The 22,720-nt window shown below is 42.8% G+C and overlaps 1 protein-coding gene across 2 annotated transcripts in view; it reads left to right on the top strand.

Moving 5' to 3' along the window:
* The window catches only part of LOC126484251 (cytochrome P450 6k1-like), a 167,798-nt gene that overhangs the window by 126,592 nt on the left and 18,486 nt on the right, over nt 1–22,720 (top strand). For both annotated transcript variants that reach the window (XM_050107668.1, XM_050107669.1), the window contains exon 7: nt 18,102–18,353. In XM_050107668.1, coding sequence (XP_049963625.1) covers nt 18,102–18,353 — 252 coding nt within the window. The remainder of the gene's footprint in view (nt 1–18,101; nt 18,354–22,720) is intronic.

Below are 22,720 nucleotides of genomic sequence, written 5' to 3'. Positions count from 1 at the left end.
GACTACCTGCAGTACTCCGTGGCCGTCTGCGGGCACTGGTGTTGAGATATCGGTCCTCTTGTGGTGTTGCACACTGTGGACGTCCCGTACTGTAGTGCCTGAACACGTTTCCCGTCTGCTGGGATCATCGCCATAATCTTGAGATCACACTCTGTGGCACACAGAGGGCCCGTACTACGACCTGCTGTGTTTGACCAGTCTCCAGTCGCCCTAGTATTCTATCCCTCATAACGTCATCAATATGTGTTCTTTGAGCCATTTTCAAAACACAGTCAGCATTAGCACGTCTGAAAACGTCTGCACACTACTCGCTGCACCGTACTCTGACATGCAGCAACATACCTCTGCGTATGTGAACTGCTGCCAGCACCACCGTGCGACGACCGCAGGTCAAATGCACCGCATGGTCATACACCGAGGAGATTTAAACCCGTAAACCACCCACCAGAGCGTTGTTACACTATGTATCAGCATTATCCTTCATTTATGAGCATGAGTGTACTTCAGCTGATCGATTAACGAAGAAAGTACAAAAATATTTAGGAAAAGAAAGGATAACAGCAATAACATTGAATTAGGAATAAAATAAATAGGAAATACAGGAAGCTAAGTCAAAATGACTGCAGAAAACACGCAAAGAAATAGAAAACAAAGGTCTTCATAAGGGCTGTTCAGTACATAGAGACGTTATAACAACCTTTTGTGAAATTAAAAGTGAAGACATCAACATTAAGAGTGCAAGAGGAATTCCATTGTTGACCGCAGACGAGGGCGGATAGATGGAGAGAGTATTTAGAATGCTTCTACGAGGGAAGAAACTGTCTGAAGTGGTACAATAAAAAATGGGACTCGATACGGAAGCCATAGGGGATCCAATATTTGAGTTTAACAGAGCTTTGGACGACTTGCTATCAACTGAGGTGGAATGCGTTAACATTACTTCGAAATTTCTAAAATGATTGGAATAAGTGGCATGCAAACGTATATTGATATTAGTTTGTAGAATCTGACTATCGAGACATACCATCTGAATTCGGAAAAAATATCATCCACACCATCCCGAAGACAGCCAGTGCACCGAGCGAGGTGGCGCAGTGGTTAGCACACTGGACTCGCATTCGGGAGGACGACGGTTCAATCCCGTCTCCGGCCATCCTGATTTAGGTTTTCCGTGATTTCCCTAAATCGTTTCAGGCGAATGCCGAGATGGTTCCTTTGAAAGGGCACGGCCGATTTCCTTCCCAATCCTTCCCTAACCCGAGCTTGCGCTCCGTCTCTAATGACCTCGTTGTCGACGGGACGTTAAACACTAACCACCACCACCACAGCCAGTGCAAATAAGTGAAAGAAGTATCACACAAACAGCTTAACTGCTGATTTTCTATCCTCAGTCAAAGCGAGGAACAATTACAGGATATACTGAATGTAAATAACTGTCTTGAGCACAGAATATAGATTAAGGGTAAACCGAAGAAAGACGAAAGTAGTGAAGAGCGGCAAAAATGAGATTAGCGAAAAAGTTACCATCAAAATTTGATACCGCGAAGTATACTACATAAAGGAATTGTGCTATCTTGGAAGCAAAATGGCACATGACGGACGAAGAAAGTAGTACAAAGAAATCAAACTAGCACACGTAAAGAAAGTTTCCCTGCCCAAGTTAATATCAAATATCGGCCTCCATTTGAGGAAGAAATTTATGAGAATGTGCGTTTTGATTATACCACAGTATGAATCGAAGCGTCTGAGGTATGCTGCTACGGAAAGATGATAGAAATTAGGTGGACTGTTATATTAAGAAATGAGGACATTCTATGCAGAATCGCTGAGGAGAGGAACATATGGGAAACATTGACAAGAAGAAAGCGCAGCATGATAGGACTTGTGTTAAGACATCAAGTATGGCACAAGAGAAAAATGTAGAGGGTAAATACTGCAGAGGAAGACATAAATTGGGATACATGCAGCAAAGAACTGAGGACGGCGGTTGTAAGTGGTACTCTGAGATTAAGAGATTGATACAGAAGAGGAATTCGTCGTGTGACATATCGATCAGTCAGAAGATTGACGACAAAAAAATTAAAGGTAATAATGCCCAGACAGCGTTCGGAACAAAAGGTTGGATGAGACTGAATATAAGAGAAATCCGAAATTCAGATGCCAATGGCGGCACGCTAAGCCATTTGCTCCTGTACCACTAACAGCATTCCTCCCTGTACTCAGTTCTAATATCTACAGGGACTGGGAAAGGGCACAAGTATTCGTGAACAGTAATATGTGCATAACTCAATCTGATGTCTCTTACCATGCCTGCGATTTTATTGCTCACAACGCAATGACTATTAACTCAGCCTCCCGAGGATACACCTCAACACACTACTTTACAACCATAACTCTTGTTTTCAACAGTCACGTTTGCGCTGCAAGATGGAGCGTAATACCCATACGGGCAGCGGGCAGCGGTATGACTAAACACTTCCAAGGCGTAACAGAAAGTATAGGAACGTTAAGTTGAATTTATATGATGGCAATATTGCACTGTTTAACGGACTCTGAGAAAACACAGATCTAGGTTTGCATTCGCCTCTTTATGTCGTGGATCATCGCTTTCTATATATACAGGGCTATTACAAATGATTGAAGCGATTTCATAAATTCACTGTAGCTCCATTCATTGACATATGGTCACGACACACTACAGATACGTAGAAAAACTCATAAAGTTTTGTTCGGCTGAAGCCGCACTTCAGGTTTCTGCCGCCAGAGCGCTCGAGAGTGCAGTGAGACAAAATAGCGACAGGAGCCGAGAAAGCGGATGTCGTGCTTGAAATGCACTCACATCAGTCAGTCATAACAGTGCAACGACACTTCAGGACGAAGTTCAACAAAGATCCACCAACTGCTAACTCCATTCGGCGATGGTACGCGCAGTTTAAAGCTTCTGGATGCCTATGTAAGGGGAAATCAACGGGTCGGCCTGCAGTGAGCGAAGAAACGGTTGAACGCGTGCGGGCAAGTTTCACGCGTAGCCCGCGGAAGTCGACGAATAAAGCTAGCAGGGAGCTAAACGTACCACAGCCGACGGTTTGGAAAATCTTACGGAAAAGGCTAAAGCAGAAGCCTTACCGTTTACAATTGCTACAAGCCCTGACACCCGATGACAAAGTCAAACGCTTTGAATTTTCGGCGCGGTTGCAACAGCTCATGGAAGAGGATGCGTTCAGTGCGAAACTTGTTTTCAGTGATGAAGCAACAGTTTTTCTTAATGGTGAAGTGAACAGACACAATGTGCGAATCTGGGCGGTAGAGAATCCTCACGCATTCGTGCAGCAAATTCGCAATTCACCAAAAGTTAACGTGTTTTGTGCAATCTCGCGGTTTAAAGTTTACGGCCCCTTTTTCTTCTGCGAAAAAAACGTTACAGGACACGTGTATCTGGACATGCTGGAAAATTGGCTCATGCCACAACTGGAGACCGACAGCGCCGACTTCATCTTTCAACAGGATGGTGCTCCACCGCACTTCCATCATGATGTTCGGCATTTCTTAAACAGGAGATTGGCAAACCGATGGATCGGTCGTGGTGGAGATCATGATCAGCAATTCATGTCATGGCCTCCACGGTCTCCCGACTTAACCCCATGCGATTTCTTTCTGTGGGGTTATGTGAAAGATTCAGTGTTTAAACCTCCTCTACCAAGAAACGTGCCAGAACTGCGAGCTCGCATCAACGATGCTTTCGAACTCATTGATGGGGACATGCTGCGCCGAGTGTGGGAGGAACTTGATTATCGGCTTGATGTCTGCCGAATCACTAAAGGGGCACATATCGAACATTTGTGAATGCCTAAAAAAACTTTTTGAGTTTTTGTATGTGTGTGCAAAGCATTGTGAAAATATCTCAAATAATAAAGTTATCGTAGAGCTGTGAAATCGTTTCAATCATTTGTAATAACCCTGTATTTCTTTCTTTCTGTTCAGGACCAACAGCTCAGTTCCTCGAATCAATGTTAGAACTGAGAATAATCTTCACAAAATTTTAAATATACACATCAAAAAAAGTTTTGCATCACCCCAGTTCCCAGAACTCCTGAAGATAGACTTTGAATGTGTGTACTGTATCACAGACACAGTCCCTTTGACTATTTAGAGATGTCACTAAACCTGCCCAAAGATGTAAACAACCAAGCGTGAGCAGCGCCTATTAACGGAGGGGGTCCGACAGCCGATCCACCGTGAAGGTCAATACCGCGGTTCGATCGCGTCCGCATTGTTACTTTGTGCCAGGAAGGGCTCTCAACAAGGGAAGTCTCCAGTCGTTTCGGAGCGAACCAAAGCGATGTTGTTCGGACATGGAGGAGACGCAGAGAGGCAGGAACTCTCGATGACATGCCTCGCGCAGGCCGCCCAAGGACTAATAGAGCGGCGGGTGACCGCTACTTACGGATTATGGCTCGGTGGAACCCTGACAGCAACGCCACCATGTTGAATAATGCTTTTCGAGTAGCCACAGGACGTCACGTCGTGTTACGACTCAAACTGTGCGCAACAGGCTACATGATGCGCAACTTCACTCCTGACGTCCATGGCGAGGTTCATCTTTGCAACCACGACACCATACAGAGCGGTACAGATGGGCCCAACAACATGCCGAGTGGACCGCTCGGGATTGGCATCACGTTCTCTTCACCGATGAGTGTCGCATATGCTTTCAACCAATCATCAAAAATGGTTCAAATGGCTCTGAGGACTATGGGACTTAACATCTATGGTCATCAGTCCCCTAGAACTTAGAACTACTTAAACCTAACTAACCTAAGGACAGCACACAACACCCAGCCATCACGAGGCAGAGAAAATCCCTGACCCCGCCGGGAATCGAACCCGGGAACCCGGGCGTGGGAAGCGAGAACGCTACCGCACGACCACGAGATGCGGGCAACCAATCGTCAGAGACGTGGTTGGAGGCAACCCAATCAGGCTGAACGCCTTAGACACACTGCTCAGCGAGTGCAGCAAGGTGGAGGCTCCCTGCTGTTTTAGGGTGGCATTATTTGGGGCCGACTTACGCCGCTGGTGGTCCGTGAATCCCATCCTCCGACCGACAGTGTAACCACATCGGCAGAATATTGGCGACTCATTCGTCGTCATGGACGACAATTCGCGCTCTGATCGTGCACATATTGTGAATGACTTCCTTCAGGATAACGACATCGCCTGACTAGAGTGGCCAGCATGTTCTCCAGACATGAAACCTATCGAACATTCCTGGGATTGTTTGAAAAGGAGCGTTTATGGACGACGTGACCCACCAACCACTCTGAGGAATCTACACCGAATCGCCATTGAGGAGGGGGACAATCTGGACCAACAGTGCTTGATGAACTTGTGAATAATATGCCACGACGAATACAAGCATGCATCAATGCAAGAGGACGTGCTACTGGGTATTACAGGTACCTGTGTGTACAGCAGTCTGGACCACCACCTCTGAAGGTCTCGCTGTATGAGGGTACAACATGCAATGTGTGGTTTTGAGGAGCAATAAGAAGGGCGGAAATGATGTTTATGTTGATCTATATTCCAATTTTCTGTACAGGTTCCGGAACTCTCGGAACCGAGGTGATACAAAACTTTTTTTGATGTGTGTAGTTGGAATCAGTGCCGATGCTGGATGCAAATTGACGTTGACCTTCGGGTTGCCTACATTCAAGGGGAGGGGTCAATGACCTCAGACTGTGACATGTCATAATAACGACCGATCCCTCTCCTCCCCTCTCACCCTCTCTGCAGGCAATCATAGTGCAGTACTAAAAATGAGTGAGCTGTTGTCACGATGACGCCTCTTCGCTTCTAAGGAGGTGACCCCAGCAGCGTCCACGTGCTGACCACACGTTTACACTTATCACTCGCCAGGAGAAGCAGTGGACTTCTGTGGGCGGTTGTACAGACAATCAATCGGTTGTACAGACAATCGATTCAGTGTGCGGCATGGTGCTACTTGCTTAAGCGCCAAGCACTCCACATTAATAGTTCCGCTATTAGTCGTTGGAGATATTTCCAGAAATGAAGCGTTATTAACATTCCTTCGTCTGACATATTTTTTCTGTTGCAGGACCTGTACAGCAATCATTTTTATATGGGAGGTAATTGACACTAAAACTCGTCATCCTCTGATGGTACACACCGTCCGATTAGGAGGGTCCTGACACCTAACAGCGAACATTAGATGACAGACTGCTGAGGATATGATGTGACACTCGATACAACATGCTTTCCAGTGTTTCCTCGTATTGTGCTGCAGAAAGGCAATGTAGCTCTTATAACATGTCATAGATGGAGCACCATACACTATCTTATCAAAAGGATCCAGACACGTACCACAGTCTTAGCGATCGGAGGTACAGAGTATCCCTCATAAGAGCTGTCGGACGGATTTCTTCAAGTGCTTCGTTATATATTTACAATTTCGTTTTTTGCAGTTTGTAGCTGGATTTGAGCGAAACAAATACTGCAAATCGCGTTTTAAATACACAGTACTAGTTTAACTGCTATGTTTTAAAAAGGATCTCAAAATATGAAGATAGCCAGTGCTCCAGCATAGAAAATCACTGATCTATCCATGTCAACTTCCCATCTCGATCTTCCTTATATAGCATCACCCCCCCCCCCCCCCCCCTCCCCCAACGGCCACCATATACATTACTCGTTTATTACCGTCATGGCATCGTAGCACATCTTACAATGCTCCACGTTTTTCTCTGTTTTTTCCTCTTTATTTTTTTTATACATTACTTTCTTGTAGTTTCAGTAATTACTCGGATGTTATGCCTGCTCGCATGCTAAATGGAGTGTTGAAGTTTCAAGTACCCGTCGCTATGTAGAGGATGGCTACACTGTTAAACAATCGCAAAACTGTGATAATTTCAGAAACAGGGGTACTGTATATCTGGAACACAATAAATTTTTAATGGCGATGATATGAGGAGGGAGGGGGGTGCAGATTACCGTTTCTCCAGATCAATGATCAAATAAACCTCGCTGCTACACTTTAATTACAATTGTCGGAAGTCCCATGCGGCTTTTCGCACCGTTGGGTGGCTTGCGGAGTATAAATGTAGATGTAGATGTTTGCTTTCCTCTCGCTGCGAAACATTGTCCCTCCCGTGTAGTACTGATGCCATGTTTCATACATACTAGGCAAACAACTGCACTTGGCGGTAAGTACCGACATTTCACTATTGTGCAACGTAGCCATCCAAAAGACATGTGCAGATCACTGTAGGTAGGACATATTTTGAGATTTTTTTTTTTTTTTTTTTTCAATGTAGCGAATAAGAACGCAAATATAATGGAACAAAAACTTTATTAATTTTTGTGTATACAGTTATATCCAGAAAACAACTCTTTCTTTATGTTTGCTTGATGAAGTTTTAACAACAGCGAACTTAATTTTTTAGTTATATTTTAAAGCTACGTACTAATCACCTAATATTTTCTCCAAGGAGTAGGCTGATAAAACAGCACATGTATATTTTCTAGTTCTAATACTTAACTAAATTTTTTCTGTATAGTATCTCTTTTACCAAATGATGTCCCTTCTTGCAGTTCTTACAGCCAAGAGCATTCAGGAATTTTTAATGTTACCTCTTATTTTCTACATTACACTATTTTTGAAACCTTCCACGCTTCCTGGGTTGTGTTGGCAGCTCTTTTGGTCCACATTATTTTGGAATTCCCATTGAAAACATTAAGTTCTCAACTTTTCCAAATGAATAGTTATTCTATCACTTTCTCAAAGACACTTCTATTGCATGATACACATCATGCAGTAGGCCACATTCAGATTCAATATAACCATTCTTCTTAAACCGACACTAATGGGGTGGATGTTTATTTACAAAAATTTCCCGTATCCTTTAATATAGGAAACATCTAATGATTCGTTGATTTATGTGGGAACTCGAACATATGACTACTTTACATCACTATTTAAGCAAACGCCGATATTTTGTACACCCTATTCATATTCAGTTTTTTCCATATGTATCTGTGCCTAGCCTACTCATTAGCAATAGCTTCTTCTTTTTCAAATAATAGTTTATATTCCTCCTTCGCGGGAACTGATTTCGCCACATACTTCGGTTTTCGTTTTTTAAAATAAGGTTATTGTTTAAGTCTGTTCGATACATTTTTTTTCTTAACATTTGTGGAATAACATGAATCATCCACAATTTGCCAACTTTTATATTTGATGGTATTGTGGAGAACAATGTCCTAGATTGAGGAAAATACGTTTTTCCAGCTTTAATACGCAACAATTCTGTACAATACATGTATCGTTTTTATGGGAGGCTGTACTAACAACCTCTACGTGCTTGGTCATTGGAAGGTGTACCTACTTTTACAACACTCAACTTTCGTGCGTCCTTATTACCCTAACCATAGGCAAACTGCAGAAGAAAGTCTTTTTTAGGGAATGGTTTCAGTCAGAGGCACATCGGTTCCTTTAGGTATAATCTGTACCCATACAGAATTATGGTAGTGGTAAGTCACTTTAACAAGGTCACGCATTGAAAGAAACATGTTTCACCAGCTTCAGTATGCCGTTATGTATAATACATAGATCATCTTTGTTGGAGTCTATATTTGTAGTTTACAGTTAGAGGAATAAAACCACAGGCAGGCAGAACGTAGTTCATAAACCTTTCTCAGTCTTGATTGTATGGGAGGTGTACTTCTTCTACATTTGTCAACTTTCGTGTGTCCCTTCCAGACCCCTAGTAGACAAATTTCAGCACGAAATCCTTAGTAAAGAATACTTTATGTCTGCTCGACCCAATGGTTCATATAGATATTATCTATGTTCATGTAAGATCTTGATCTGTGATATATCACTTTAACGAATTTATGGGCTGAGTAAATTACCCTTCCCCAACTTTAATATAGCACTTATGTGTAATATCTATGTCATCTCTGTCGGAGTCTATGTTAAGAAAATTGTCTACACTACGCTTATCAGGCCCATATTTTAGTAGAGTATTGCTGTGAGGTACTGTCCACCACAGTAAACAAAATGTTCCATTAAACTGCAGTTTTATCTGGTATATAGCCCACAACTTCCATTATCGTGATTTCGAAATACAATTTGCTTGCAAAGAATAGCCAACACTCATGCAGAGCAGTGGAACTGGATGTGGACCATAGATTTACGTATGGTTACCAAATAAATAATTAAAACTTTATGCAGACAGAGCATGGTTTATAACTTTTGTTTAGTCGTGACTGTGTGGAAGGTGTACTACCATACAGATCAACCTATGTGTATTTGTATTCCCTTTGTAGACAAAGTGCAAAATAACAGTGGTGCTACGTATACGTTTTGTGCCGAAATGTTTAATATGGAATGCTTTAATTGGTCTATTTTTCTTAAGACCCACAGAATAACGTTGTTTGTAAGACCAGTCCTAATTTGGTAATATCTGTATTTGATAGTATTATGGAGAACAATATCCTCACTTGAAAAAGTATATTTCTCCAGCTTTAATATGACTCTTTTGTACAATACATGTCTCACCTTTCTCAACTTTATTGGAGTCTGCATTATAATTTACGCCAACAAATGAGGTATGACTGGTATCAAATATCGTAAGCACACTTCGAAGAACTATAGTTCTTGGTTCAAAAAAAAATGGTTCAAATGGCTCTGAGCACTATGGGACTCAACTGCTGTGGTCATAAGTCCCCTAGAACTTAGAACTACTTAAACCTAACTAACCTAAGGACAGCACACAACACCCAGCCATCACGAGGCAGAGAAAATCCCTGACCCCGCCGGGAAGCGAACCCGGGAACCCGGGCGTGGGAAGTGAGAACGCTACCGCACGACCACGAGATGCGGGCTATAGTTCTTGGTATGTAGCACATTTAAGCAGGTTTATAAAGAGCCAAACACAGAGTCGATTCCATAGTTAGAAATCGTAGCTTCTAGTATGATAATACCATGATATTTATCGAAAGAAGAGGCCAAGTCTCATCATTCTTTACATCATTACTACTCCCTTGGTAGTTTTCCTCTTGCACACAGAAGTCATGGTTTAATGTTCGGCAGTCACACATCTCCATTTTCTCAAAGATCCCAGCAGTCTTGCGTTATGCCCACATCCATAAGGTGATAATTATCTATATGAGGCTGATAGATTAGTCCAGGCATTTCACCCATAAGAAAATGTATTTTAACGACGGCCAACCCTACTTTATGTGACATAACTATAGGATGTTTATATTTCCACGAAATGATTGTCAGTGGCACACTACTAATTTTTTTTCCAATATGCCTATTGAAAAAGCAGTATTGCCCACATAGGGGTATATGGATATTTCGCCTTGACACCATGCCTCTAGCAAAGTCTTTCCTTTATTAAAACACATCCCTCTCGTAAGTCCAGTACTTACATTAAAGTTCTATAACTGCTACTATTGATCCACTCATTCCTATTACTCCCTCTGTTAATACTTTTTTCTAAGTGTATGTGTGGTTTCATCCCTCTACTGTTACTGGTGCTTACATTAAAGTAATACTGCTTATGCCGTAAATTTCAATTACTTCTTCTGTATAATGCATTTTTCTAAGTGTATCAGTATATCAACGTAGTAAAGGAAATATATTTGGTACGTTAGAGACGGTTTGTGTGGTTACAGAAGCAGATGCAGTACACGCTAATACAGGAGCAAGTCGCTACTATTGTAGATCAGCGTGCAGTGCAAGCTGCCCCTGGCTGTTCCACAACGCAAAGCACTTGGTAACAGCTAATACAGTCCTCAACGTTTTACCTGTCTTGCTGTGTGAGGATTACAGTTTGTGTCTTTTTTAACGCTGCGGAGAAACTTCCGCATCGACAAATTGTGGTGTTGTCCGTTAGTTTTACAGTTTGGCGCTAAAGTCATGATTCCTTAATGTGGGCTGTTTTTCTCCAAGGAATGCTAGGATCATGATATAATTATACTGATCTATCTAGATATTATCCATCTCTAAGACTGTCAATGTGTGATGTCTCATTTTAAAAAACAGCAACCATTCTTTGGGTGTATATACACTGAAGCGCTAAAAAAACTGATATATGCCTGCGTAATCAGATACAGACACATGTAAACAGGCAGAATACTGCGCAGGGGTCGGCAACGCCTATGTTAGACAACAAGTGTCTGGCGCAGTTGTTAGATCGGTTACTGCTTCTACATTGGCAGGTTATCAAGATTTAAGTGAGTTTGAACGTCGTGTTATCGTCTACGCATGAGCGATGGGACACAGCATCTCCGAGGTAGCGATGAAGTGGGGGTTTTGCCGTACGACCATTTCACGAGTGTATAGTGAATACCAGGAATCCGGTAAAACATGAAATCTCCAACATCGCTGAGGCCGGAAAAGGATCCTGCAAGAACGGGATCAACGACGACTGAAGAGAATCTTCAACGTGACGGAAGTGCAACCCTTCCGCAAAATACAGCAGATTTCAATGTTGGGTCATTCAACGAAACATCGTCGATATGGGCTTTTGGAGTCGAAGGCCCACTCGTGGACCCACGAGACAAAGCACTGCACGATACACAGGATAACGCCTCACCTGGGCCCGTTAATGACATTGGACTGCTGATGACTGGAAACATGTTGCCTGGTCGGGCGAGTGTCGTTTCAAATTGTATCCATGGACCCTGCATGTCAGTGGGGGACTGTTCAAGCTGGTGAAGGCTCTGTAATGGTGTGGGGCGAGTACAGTTGCAGTGATATTGAACCCCTGATACGTGTACATACGACTCTGACAGGTGACACGTACGTAAGCATCCTGTCTAATCATCCATTCATGTCCATTGTGCATTCCGACGGACTTGGGCACTTCCAGCAGGACAACGCGACACCCCACACCCTCCCGAATTGCTACAGAGTGGCTCCAGTAACACTCTTCTGAGTGAATGGTGGGCTCCATGTGGTTCCCTTTATGTTTGACCTCTGCTTAAGACAATGTTACTACTCAGGCCAGTCCGCAGCTCGTGGTCGTGCGGTAGCGTTCTCGCTTCCCGCGCCCGTGTTCCCGGGTTCGATTCCCGGCGGGGTCAGGGATTTTCTCTGCCTCGTGATGACTGGGTGTTGTGTGATGTCCTTAGGTTAGTTAGGTTTAAGTAGTTCTAAGTTCTAGGGGACTGATGACCATAGATGTTAAGTCCCATAGTGCTCAGAGCCATTTGAACCATTTTTTACTCAGGCCACATATTCGTTGAAAGCACCGATGATGGCTGTTATCAGTTGAAATCGATTTGCAAAAGTAAATAAAGAAAACATGATTTTGCGACTGGTTGCTGCTTATTTGGTAATTTTATTCTTCTGAGTGTAAACACTTCGCTGGTTTCCAGATTCCCCAGACATGATCATTATTGAGCATATCTGGGATGTCTTGCAACGTGCTGTTGAAAACAGATCACCACCTCCTCGTGCGCTTACGGATGTATGGTCAGCCCTGCAGGGTTTGTGGCGTCAATTCCCTCCAGCACTACTTCAGACATTAGTCGTCCTGTTGCGGCACTTCTGCGTGCTCGCGGGGGCCCTACAGGATAATAGGCAGGTGTATCAGTTCCTTTGGCTCTTCAGTGCATAACTGGCGAACCAGGCAATGCTGCACAGTTGCTACATATTTTGGACGTACACCATAAGCTACTTCCGTTCCCCTCTCTCCCTACCCAGCTCTTCCCCGCCCCCCCCCCCTCCCACCCCAGTCTTTTTCCATCTCCTCCTCCTCTCCCTCCCTTTCTGAATCACCTCCTGGCTCACGTTTTCTCCATGCGTGCTCCCCACATCCTATGTCCGTTTCCTCCACCTTTCTCTGTCCTCTTACCCCTCTATCTGACTGTGAGGCCTGTTTATTGTAATTGCAAACGTAATCTTGATTGGAAACTGAAGTCGCTTAATATGAATGGGTAATCAGTTGGGATCATTGGTATACGGGGTGTGAGCAAGACCTGTCCAGCTGCTAGGCCTCTGATGATAATAACTTCAGAGGCAGTGTTCTGCTCAGTTTTAGTATGCAAATGGGTAGGATTACAAGGTTTCGAACGATTCAGATTCTGTAGTGGCATTCTAATCATAAACCAATAAACCATAAATACGGTTTCCGCGTTTTCTGTAACATCGACAGCGTGGGAGAAAACAAAATAGCACAGTCTCATGTATATAATTTTTGATTGAAATTGTATATAAGGAATAAGAATGTACGGGAGTTTCAGAACTCGACAAGATGAAGAAAAAAAAGTTTATTAAACGTAGGCTATAAAATGCTTTTGCTTTCAGTATTTGGGGAGGACGTGATATGAACCAAAACAAGAAAATAATGTCCATTAAACGTTGGCTCTAAAACGCATACATTGAGAGCTGTGAGTACTTGTTCAATAGAAGAGTGTATTTTACAGTAGCAAAAATCAGCCAGCGCACATAGCTATTAAGTTACGCATTTTTGAGCATATGTTTACTGAACATCTGTTTCTTGTTTCGGTCCACACTACCTCCTCTCAAAATACGGAAAGCAAAGAGCTTGCTTGCTTCACAGCATCGAAAATGAAGAGATGCTGATAGCACTTGAGATATGCATTTTAGAGCCCATGCTTGCCAGATTTTTTTCCTTCTTGTTATATGAGGAATCTATTCCTGAAGTTTTGCTGTAGAGTTTTGGAACACCCTGTACAAGGGAGAAACAATTAGTCCCTCCAATTATAATTGAAGCTGACTGCGAGAAAGAAATACCGCTCATTTTCTCAGCACACCATAGCATTTTCTTTGTCGCAGTCAGTTTTAACAGAAAACCTGTATATTGTAGCATAAAACGATATAGTATCTGTCAGTCTGAACGTTCGTTAGTGTAAGGCGTAAAAATTTGAAGTAAATTGATCAATTTAATTCAGATTTTAACGACATTCACAGAAAGCCTGCATATTGTAGCATAAAACGATATAGTATGTGTCAGTCTGAATGTTTATTAGTGTAAAGCGTATAAATTGAAACGTTGTTATCCAAAATTTCAAAAAGTTATTGGCCAATAAACATTCAGACTGACACAGATTATATACTTTTATACGATAATGTACAGGTTTTCTAATATATATCGTTGCACTGACGAGTATATTTTCGTCCAGTACTACATAATAGTATAACTGAGGAACAGTGTTACCAAAATTTTTACAAGATACTCTAATGAACATTCAGGCAGATACAGGATATATATTTTTTAAATATATATAATGTATATGTAAATTTTAAAGGGGAAATTTTGTTACCAAAGTCTCGAAAAGTTCTTGACTGATGTACCTCGAATTTTTACACTATACTCTAATAAACATTCAGACGTACGTAAGCTACATGTTTTTTAAATATATATGATATATAAATATATAATCTGCAAATATTGTTGCGTTGTCGTCCTGGAGGAAGGTCAACGTGCGAATGGGTGGCTTCTTCTCACAGCCTTCTCTGCTTTGTCCTTCCCGACTGCCGTGCCGGTGCTTGACTATACGCCATAACAGAATCTTGTAACAGCTACATTGCCTTCCTCCAGCACACTACAAGGAAACACTGCAAAGCATGTTGTCGTACCGAGTCTCATATCCCTGGCAGTCCATCATCTAATGTTCGCTATTAGGTATCAGGACACTTCTGATCGGATAGTGTGCGAGTATGCCGTAAGAGAATGACGAGTTTTTAGTACATAGTACAGCTGACGTAAAAATTATTACTGGACAGGTCCTGCTACAGAAAAAAAAGTCAGGGTGAAGAAATGTTAATAAAGCTCCATTTGTCAAAATGTCCCCAATGTCTAATACCAGAGTTATAAAATTTATTAGAGTCGCGCCCTGTAGAGTACTTGGCACTTAAACAAGTAGCACGATGCTGCACCTGAATCGATTGTCTGTACAACAGCCGACAGAATTCCGCTGCTTCTCCTCCCGAGCGAGTGATAAGTGAACACACGTGTGGCCAGCACGTGGATGCTGCTGGGTCGCCTCCCTAGATGCAAACAAGTGGTCATCGAGACCACAGCTATCTGGAGCATGGTGTGGTCCTGGCAGCCGCGGCTGACATCTGGCAGAGGCGAGCGGGATCACGGAAACGATGACACATGTGGTCTCCTCCTCACATTTTTTGTTTGTTTTAAACAAAAACGTTATTCTGTAAACTGATGTCGGCTGAATCGGAACTTTATGCAGAATCAGCAGCGATGAGTGAAAATGTGTGCTGGACCAGGATTCGAACCTGGAATCTCCTGTTTACTAGTTGCGTTAACCACTACTTCACCCAGGCACAGTGTTTATCGCAGTTGCACAGACTGTCTCGGCACGCCTGCCAGACGACCCACATTCCCACCCACCGCCACCTACCAACATTCCCTGTCCGTACCCTCCATGCTCGCTACTTTGAGATTCCCACTGGAGGTAGAATGTAATTGTGCGTCCGCACAGATGGTGATGAGGTCCCATACTCCGAGGAGCGTAGGGGACGATGCGGGAGTCCTGCACCGCTGTACTACGCAAGGTGCCTTCCTCCGACCGTAATGACGATGACGATGAAGACGACACAACACCCAGATATCTCGAGGCAGGAAAAATCACTGACCCCGTCAGAAATCGAACCCGTGACCCCGTGCGCGGGAAGCGAGAATGCTACCGCAAGACCACGGGCTGCGGACATCCACACAGAAGGTGTGGCGAATCAGTGCATGGTGTCTGTTCTTTCGTACGTTCATACAACTGATCCGCCTCGATGGTCAATGAATCCTCCACCTCCAGTGCGGATGCACAGTGACGTCCGACCTGCATAAATATCAAAGTAACATGCATGGAGGATATGTATGGGGACTGTGGATAGGTGGCGCTGGGTGGGAATATGGGTCGGCTGGGAGGCATACCGAGTCAGTCTGTGCAACTGGGATAAACACTGTGTCCTGTTGGCGCTGCCTAGTAAACAGGAGATCCAGGTTCGAGCCCCAGTCGAGCAATTATTTTCACTCTTCGCTGATGATTCCGCATAAAGTCCTGATGCAGCTGACATTAATACTTCTATCTCTTTTCCTTCCTTTCCTTTCCTTTCTTCTCCCTCCACCATCAATTTACACATACGTATCACAGCAGCGGAATCAGTGAAGTATCTGTTCCTTCGGACATGTCCAGAAGAGCGAACACCACACATTCACAGAAAGACCTTATTGTTCGGGTCCTAACCCAGTGGGCTAACAACTGGGTGGTGGGGAGTTGTTTGAATGTGGAAACATGGGATGTCTGTATACTTTGTTTACAGTGCAACTGATGGCTCAAATGGCTCTGAGTACTATGGGACTTAACATTTGAGGTCATCAGTCCCCGAGAACTTAGAAATACTTAAAGCTAACTAACGTAAGGACATCACACACATCCATGCCCGAACAGGATTCGAACCTGCGACCGTAGCAGTCGCGCGGTTCCGGACTGAAGCGCCTAGAACCGCTCGGCCACCATGGTCAGCTAGTGCAACTGATACTCATTAAGTGTGCGCTAAATGATCCCCAATGTCCACACTGTGTAACTGGTACGTAATGAGAGTGTATTTGTTTAAATATTGTTCTGTGATGTCTTTTAAGCATGGCACATCTGTGTAATTTGTTTATAATAAATCTGTTTCATGGCAAACGTGAGCCGGCCGCAGTGGCCGAGAGGTTCTAGGTGCTTCAGTCTAGAACCGCGCGACCGGTACGGCCGCTGGTTCGAATCCTGCCTCGGGCATGGATGTGTGTGATGTTTAAGTAGTTCTAAGTTCTAGGGGACTGAAGACGACAGATGTTAAGTTCCATAGTGCCCTAGCCATTTGACCCAGCCGGCCGCGATGGTCTCGCGGTTCTAGGCGCTCAGTCCGGAGCCGCACGACTGCTACGGTCGCAGGTTCGAATCCTGCCTCGGGCATGGATGTGTGTGATGTCCTTAGGTTAGTTAGGTTTAAGTAGTTCTAAGTTCTAGGGGACTGATGACTTGAGATCTTAAGTCCCATAGTGCTCAGAGCCATCTGACCCTTTTTTTTTTTTTTTTTTTTTTTTTTTTTTGGAAAACGTGACTAATTCTTGAAAAGCTGTTGAAAGTGGGTATTTGTAATTGTGGCAGATAATCACATAGGTTTCAGCAAAAATTGTAACAAATTACATCATGGCTGGCTGGCTTGGTTGGCAATAATGGAAGAGTAGGGGAAGAGGACAGGTTTTTAGTTTCCAACTGACACAACTGGGCTGTTACCAACATCTTGGATGTTTTGATGTGTCGTTTCAGTTTTAGTATTACGCTACGATATGCTGGAGACAGTGGTGGGAGGGCAGGGGGAGGAAGGTGGAAGGGAGGGGTATGGTTATGCCATGAAGTCGATATCAAGGTCAAAGTCAAAGTTTGTAAGTCATTAATCTGTGGCCATGAATGTGGGAAACCTGAGGGTCAAAGGTCAACTACCATGCAGAGTTGTCACTGAATGTCTACTCTAAAGTCATACATTTTGGTCCAGAAATTATTCGAGAACACATATTTTCAATAATTTGGCAACAACCAAAAAAAGTTGAAGTACTGATAATTAGTTTCAGAGAAGCCTAAAGGATTGATTTGAAGCCAACTCCTTCGACTTCTTTGACGAATTTCTTAGCAGAACTGATTGATGTTTATGGATTACTAAGAATGTCAAATAAAACGAGTGTTACATAAAAATATTATTTGTGCAAGTCTTCAGTGGCATAATATGGTGTGCGTAAATGATTTTTGTGAACTGGTTTTCTCTTTGATTATTGCCTAAGATTTATCATATTCACTTCAGTCATATTTTGTGACAAGTTTATTATTACTTCTTAAATGAGAATATATTTAACAATTTTCGATTTATTCCATATTTGTCAGTGGAAGAGATTTTAACAATCTCTTTTTTTCGGTAAATATCTGTTATGTAGTTTTGTTTTGTGACATGTTCGACGTCTTTGTAGATTTCCTCAGTATTGATTTATGGAACAAAAAATACGTCTAATCTAATCTATAGTAGACTTAAATATTTTATGAAATTGCAGAGACGCTACGGAAGTATCCGGCGCTGCCACTCTTGAATCGGGAGTGCAACCAGGAGTACAAAATTCCAGACAGCGACATTGTTCTGGAGAAAGGAACACCGATCTCCATATCGGTGCTGGGCCTCCACCACGACCCCAAGTACTTCCCGGAACCCGAGCGATTTGACCCTGAGAGGTTCTGCGAAGAGCAGAAGGCCAAGAGACATCCTTATGTCTACTTACCTTTCGGAGAAGGACCACGCAACTGCATAGGTCAGTATCTACTTGACGTTTTATTGCATGCAGTTGTTTTGTAAAATATGGCGTTTCAGTCTTCGATCGCTATTCTTTATTTTCAATTACCGGTTTCGGGGTAGCTGCCCATCTTCAGATCATATGTTGCTGTTACAGAGTAACTTGTCCGTACAGAACAAGCATATGATCTGAAGATGGGCAGCTAGCCCGGAACCGGTAATTGAAAATAAAGAATAGCGATCGAAGACTGAAACGCCATATTTTATTTAATGAACGATCGTGGAATTCCCATTGAGACAATCATGTCTAGTTTTGATATACAGTTGTTTTTTTCTTGTCTGTTTATCTTACATGCATGACACATTCTCGAACAGAAGTATACATATTTCTGGTATAACAATATTTCTTTTTGTATGACAATATTTACCGAAGGAACAAAGAATTCTCGATAACAAGTATACATATTTCTGGTATAACAATATTTTCTTCTTTGGTACAACAATATGTACCGATGGAACAATGAATTAAACGAGTTTTCCGTCCGCCTACGAAACTCAGTGCTCTTTGAGGTTCGCTTAAGGACAATTTTCCCTCAGAAGGACAAGCGTTTATAATATTTGTAGAAGCTGCGGCACGTGGTAACGTCAAATATACTTGCATCGTGGGAGACAGATATGTTGGACATCGATGATGTATGTGCCTGGATCAACCGAAGAAAGCAGCAGAGACAAATCACTGTCTCTGTACATGATTACTAAAATTCTTCCGTCCAGACTTTTTTACTGGTGCAATGTAATTAACGAAATTGACAATTGACAATTGAACAAACCTTGTAAACAGAGATACAGGTTCCTTGTTTGGTACACCAAATGAATACGGTAAACTTGGTGCAGCCAGGAACTAGACAACTAATCTCCTTTCACGCAAAGGTACGATGATTTAAGAATCTCTCTATTGTGTACCTAGAAGATTTTGTGTAATGACCTAGCAATTAGACTACGAGGAGCAAATGAGATTCTTTCACTATCTGTACTCTCCAGTCTAAGACAATAGCAGTCAAATTACAAATCTCAAATTAAGTTTCCTAATCGTCCTGTCCTTTATTCATAGACTATAGGACGGATAGCACTGAGAGATTTAATATACACATGATTTCATTACTTATAATAATTAGTCAATGGTATAAAACAAACAAAGCACACTATGAAATAAAGCAGCTCATTAATACACCCTACTTCAATTCATTGCTGTCATTAGTATGTTTAGTTGTGGAGGAAGTAGTAACCACAATAGTTATACCGTCTTTTCAAAACGCAACACTGTTAGAAGAAAATAAGAATAGATTTTGAAATTCTCCATAAGGTATATCTCAACGCACAGTCTTTTTGAGTGAGTTATTATACACAATTACACCAAAAGACGAATTTAAACTGAGGGTTGCACTTGCAGTATCTGACTTTTAGAAGCTATTTCAAAACAGTTAATAGCACGGCAGATATCACCTGATAACAGTTGTGTTGGAGATCGCGCCATTTTCCTACGTCGTAAATCAATCATTCCAACTTTAGCCTGCTGTTCTGCTCTTCATCCCTTTTCATTGTCACTGTACGTAATACCAGGAATTTTCCAGTAGTGATACATGTATTGCAATACTTCAAGAAACCCATATTAAGTTACCACATACGAAACAAAAATAAATAATGCAATTACTCAGAAATATATTTTACATATTAATAGGAAGTTAACAGTTTTCTCTACAGGAAGCAGCACAGACTAGACGCTACTTTATTTGATTCTACTAAGACTACAAATTTCGTTGCTAATACAGATGAACATAAAGTACTTTAAGTATGGTAATGTATGTAACACAAAAACAAAATTACTATGTGTAGAAATGGGAGTCTGTATCATCACGGAATGACGCGTTGGTGGCAAGTTAACTTTTCGGGTGACAGTGGCGAGGATGGCCACACGCAACCGCAGATGCATACTGTATTTTGCCATGTGGCTCCCAATAGTGGCGGCTGTTGCGCCTTGGTGACAGTAGTATACATTAACGCAGAATTACGCCACTTCCGTTTAGGGCCACAGACCGTTACACCGTACTGGTACTGTCTTTGGCTCGATCACACCGACGCCATATCCATTTCGGCGTAATTAGCTGTTCTGTATTATGACTAGTAGTATGCCACTTCAAGCAGTGGCGCATTGAAGATTTTTCGCGAGCTCGTAACCCTTATCAGTAAATGTCAATTAATGACGCATCTATGATATATGCCTTCAAGAGATTCTGTGATAACAGAGACAAAGGACGAAAAATCCATGACTTTGGCGTAGCGTAGTGAATATGGATTACAGAGTCGAGTGAAGTAGGTTAGTGTCTGGTTATTCCCCAGTTTCTTTTTTTTCATCTTGGATTTGTTAACATTTTTTGCCACTTTCTTATGAATGTAGCGAATATTGTCTGCAATATTCGACGTTATTTACGTTATCGTTAAAAAAAATGGTTCGGATGGCTCTAAGCACTATGGGACGTAGCATCTGAGGTCATCAGTCCCCTAGACTTAGAACTACTTAAACCGAACTAACCTAAGGACATCACACACATCCATGCCCGAGGCAGGATTCGAACCTGCGACCGTAGCAGCGGCGCGGTTCCGGACTGATACGTTTTTGTCTGATTTGGAAACGAAGGATAAAATAAATATACTGACGTGACAAAATTAATGGGACAGTAGCATGCACATATCGATGGTAGCCAATGAAAACCTCGTTTTACAAGAGAAGCTAAAACGATTTCTCCAAAAATTTTGAAGGGATAAAGACAAAATTTCTACATGTGTAATTAAACAGTGGAAGCCAAGTTATTGACGGATTACAGAAGTCCACGCCTTTTGAAATCTATCTTTGATAATGGATTTACTAGTTACCGGAATTACGAGGTGTTCACGCAGATGGAGTTACGTGGTTTTCATTGGCTACCATCGATATACAGACGGCGGTAGTGTCGCGTATACACGCTATAAAAGGACAGTGCATTGGCGGAGCTGCCATTTGTAGTCAAGTGAGTTACGTGAAAAGCTTACCGACGTGATAATGGTCACACGACGGCAATTAAAAGACTTTGAACACAGGGTGGTAGTTGGAGCTAGGCGCATGGGACATTCCATTTAGGAGATCATTGGTGAATTAAATATACCGCGATCCGCAGTGTGAAGAGTGAGCCGAGAATACCAAACTTCAAGCATTATCTCTTATCATGGACAACGCGGTGGCCGACGGCTTTCACTTAAGGAACAAGACCCACGGCGTTTTCGTGCAGTTGTCAGTACTAACACAATAGCAACACTACGTGAAATAACAGCAGAAATGGTTCAAATGGCTCTAAGCACTATGGAACTTAACATCTGAGGTCATCAGTTCCCTAGAACTTAGATCTACTTAAACCTAACTAACCTACGGACATCACGCACATCCATGCCCGAGACAGGATTCGAACCTGCGACCGTAGCAGTCGCGCGGTTCCGGACTGAAGCGCCTAGAACCGCTCGGCCACAGCGGCCGGCAACAGCAGGAATCAGCGTGGGACGTACGACGAACGTATGCGTGAGGACAGTGCGGCAAAACGTGGCGTTAATGGGCTATGGCATCAGACGACCGATGCGACTGTCTTTGATAACAGCACGACATCGCCTGCAACGCCTCTCCATGGTTCGTAACCATATCAGCTAGACCATAGACGACTTGAAAACCGTGGTCTCGTAGGATGGGTCCCGATTTCAGTTGGTAAGAGCTGATGGCAGGATTCGAATGTGAAGCAGACAACACGAAGCCATGGACCCAAATTGTCAACAAGGCACTGGGCAAGCTTGTGGTGGCTCCATAATGTTATGGTCTGTGCTTACAAGGAATCGACTTGGTCCTTTGGCCCAACTGAACATATCATTGACAGGAAATAGTTATGTTTGGCTACCTGGAGACCATTTACAGCCATTCATGGACTTCATGTTCCCCAGCAACGATGGAATTTTTATGGATGAAAATACACCATGCCGCCGGACCATAATTGTTCGCAGTTGGTTTGAAGAACATTCTGGACAGTTCAAGCGAATAGTTCGCCCGACATGGATCCAATCGAACGTTTATGGGACATAATCGAAAGCTCAGTTCGAACACAAAAACCTGCACTGCCAACACTGTCGCAGTTATGGACGGCTGTAGAGGCAGCAAGCTAAATGTTTCTACAGGGGCTTGTTGAGTCCATGGCATGTCGAGTTGCTGCACTACTGCGAGCAAAAGGAAGTCCGACACTATATTAGGATGTATAGAGTGACTTTTGTACCTCACTGTATTTGGCTGTTTCTTTTCGAATATGTGGCGATTTC

This window comes from Schistocerca serialis, chromosome 6, assembly GCF_023864345.2.
Source record: "Schistocerca serialis cubense isolate TAMUIC-IGC-003099 chromosome 6, iqSchSeri2.2, whole genome shotgun sequence".
Taxonomy (NCBI): domain Eukaryota; kingdom Metazoa; phylum Arthropoda; class Insecta; order Orthoptera; family Acrididae; genus Schistocerca; species Schistocerca serialis.
The sequence above is the reverse complement of the archived record's forward strand: the minus strand, read 5'-3'. Positions and strand labels throughout refer to the sequence as shown.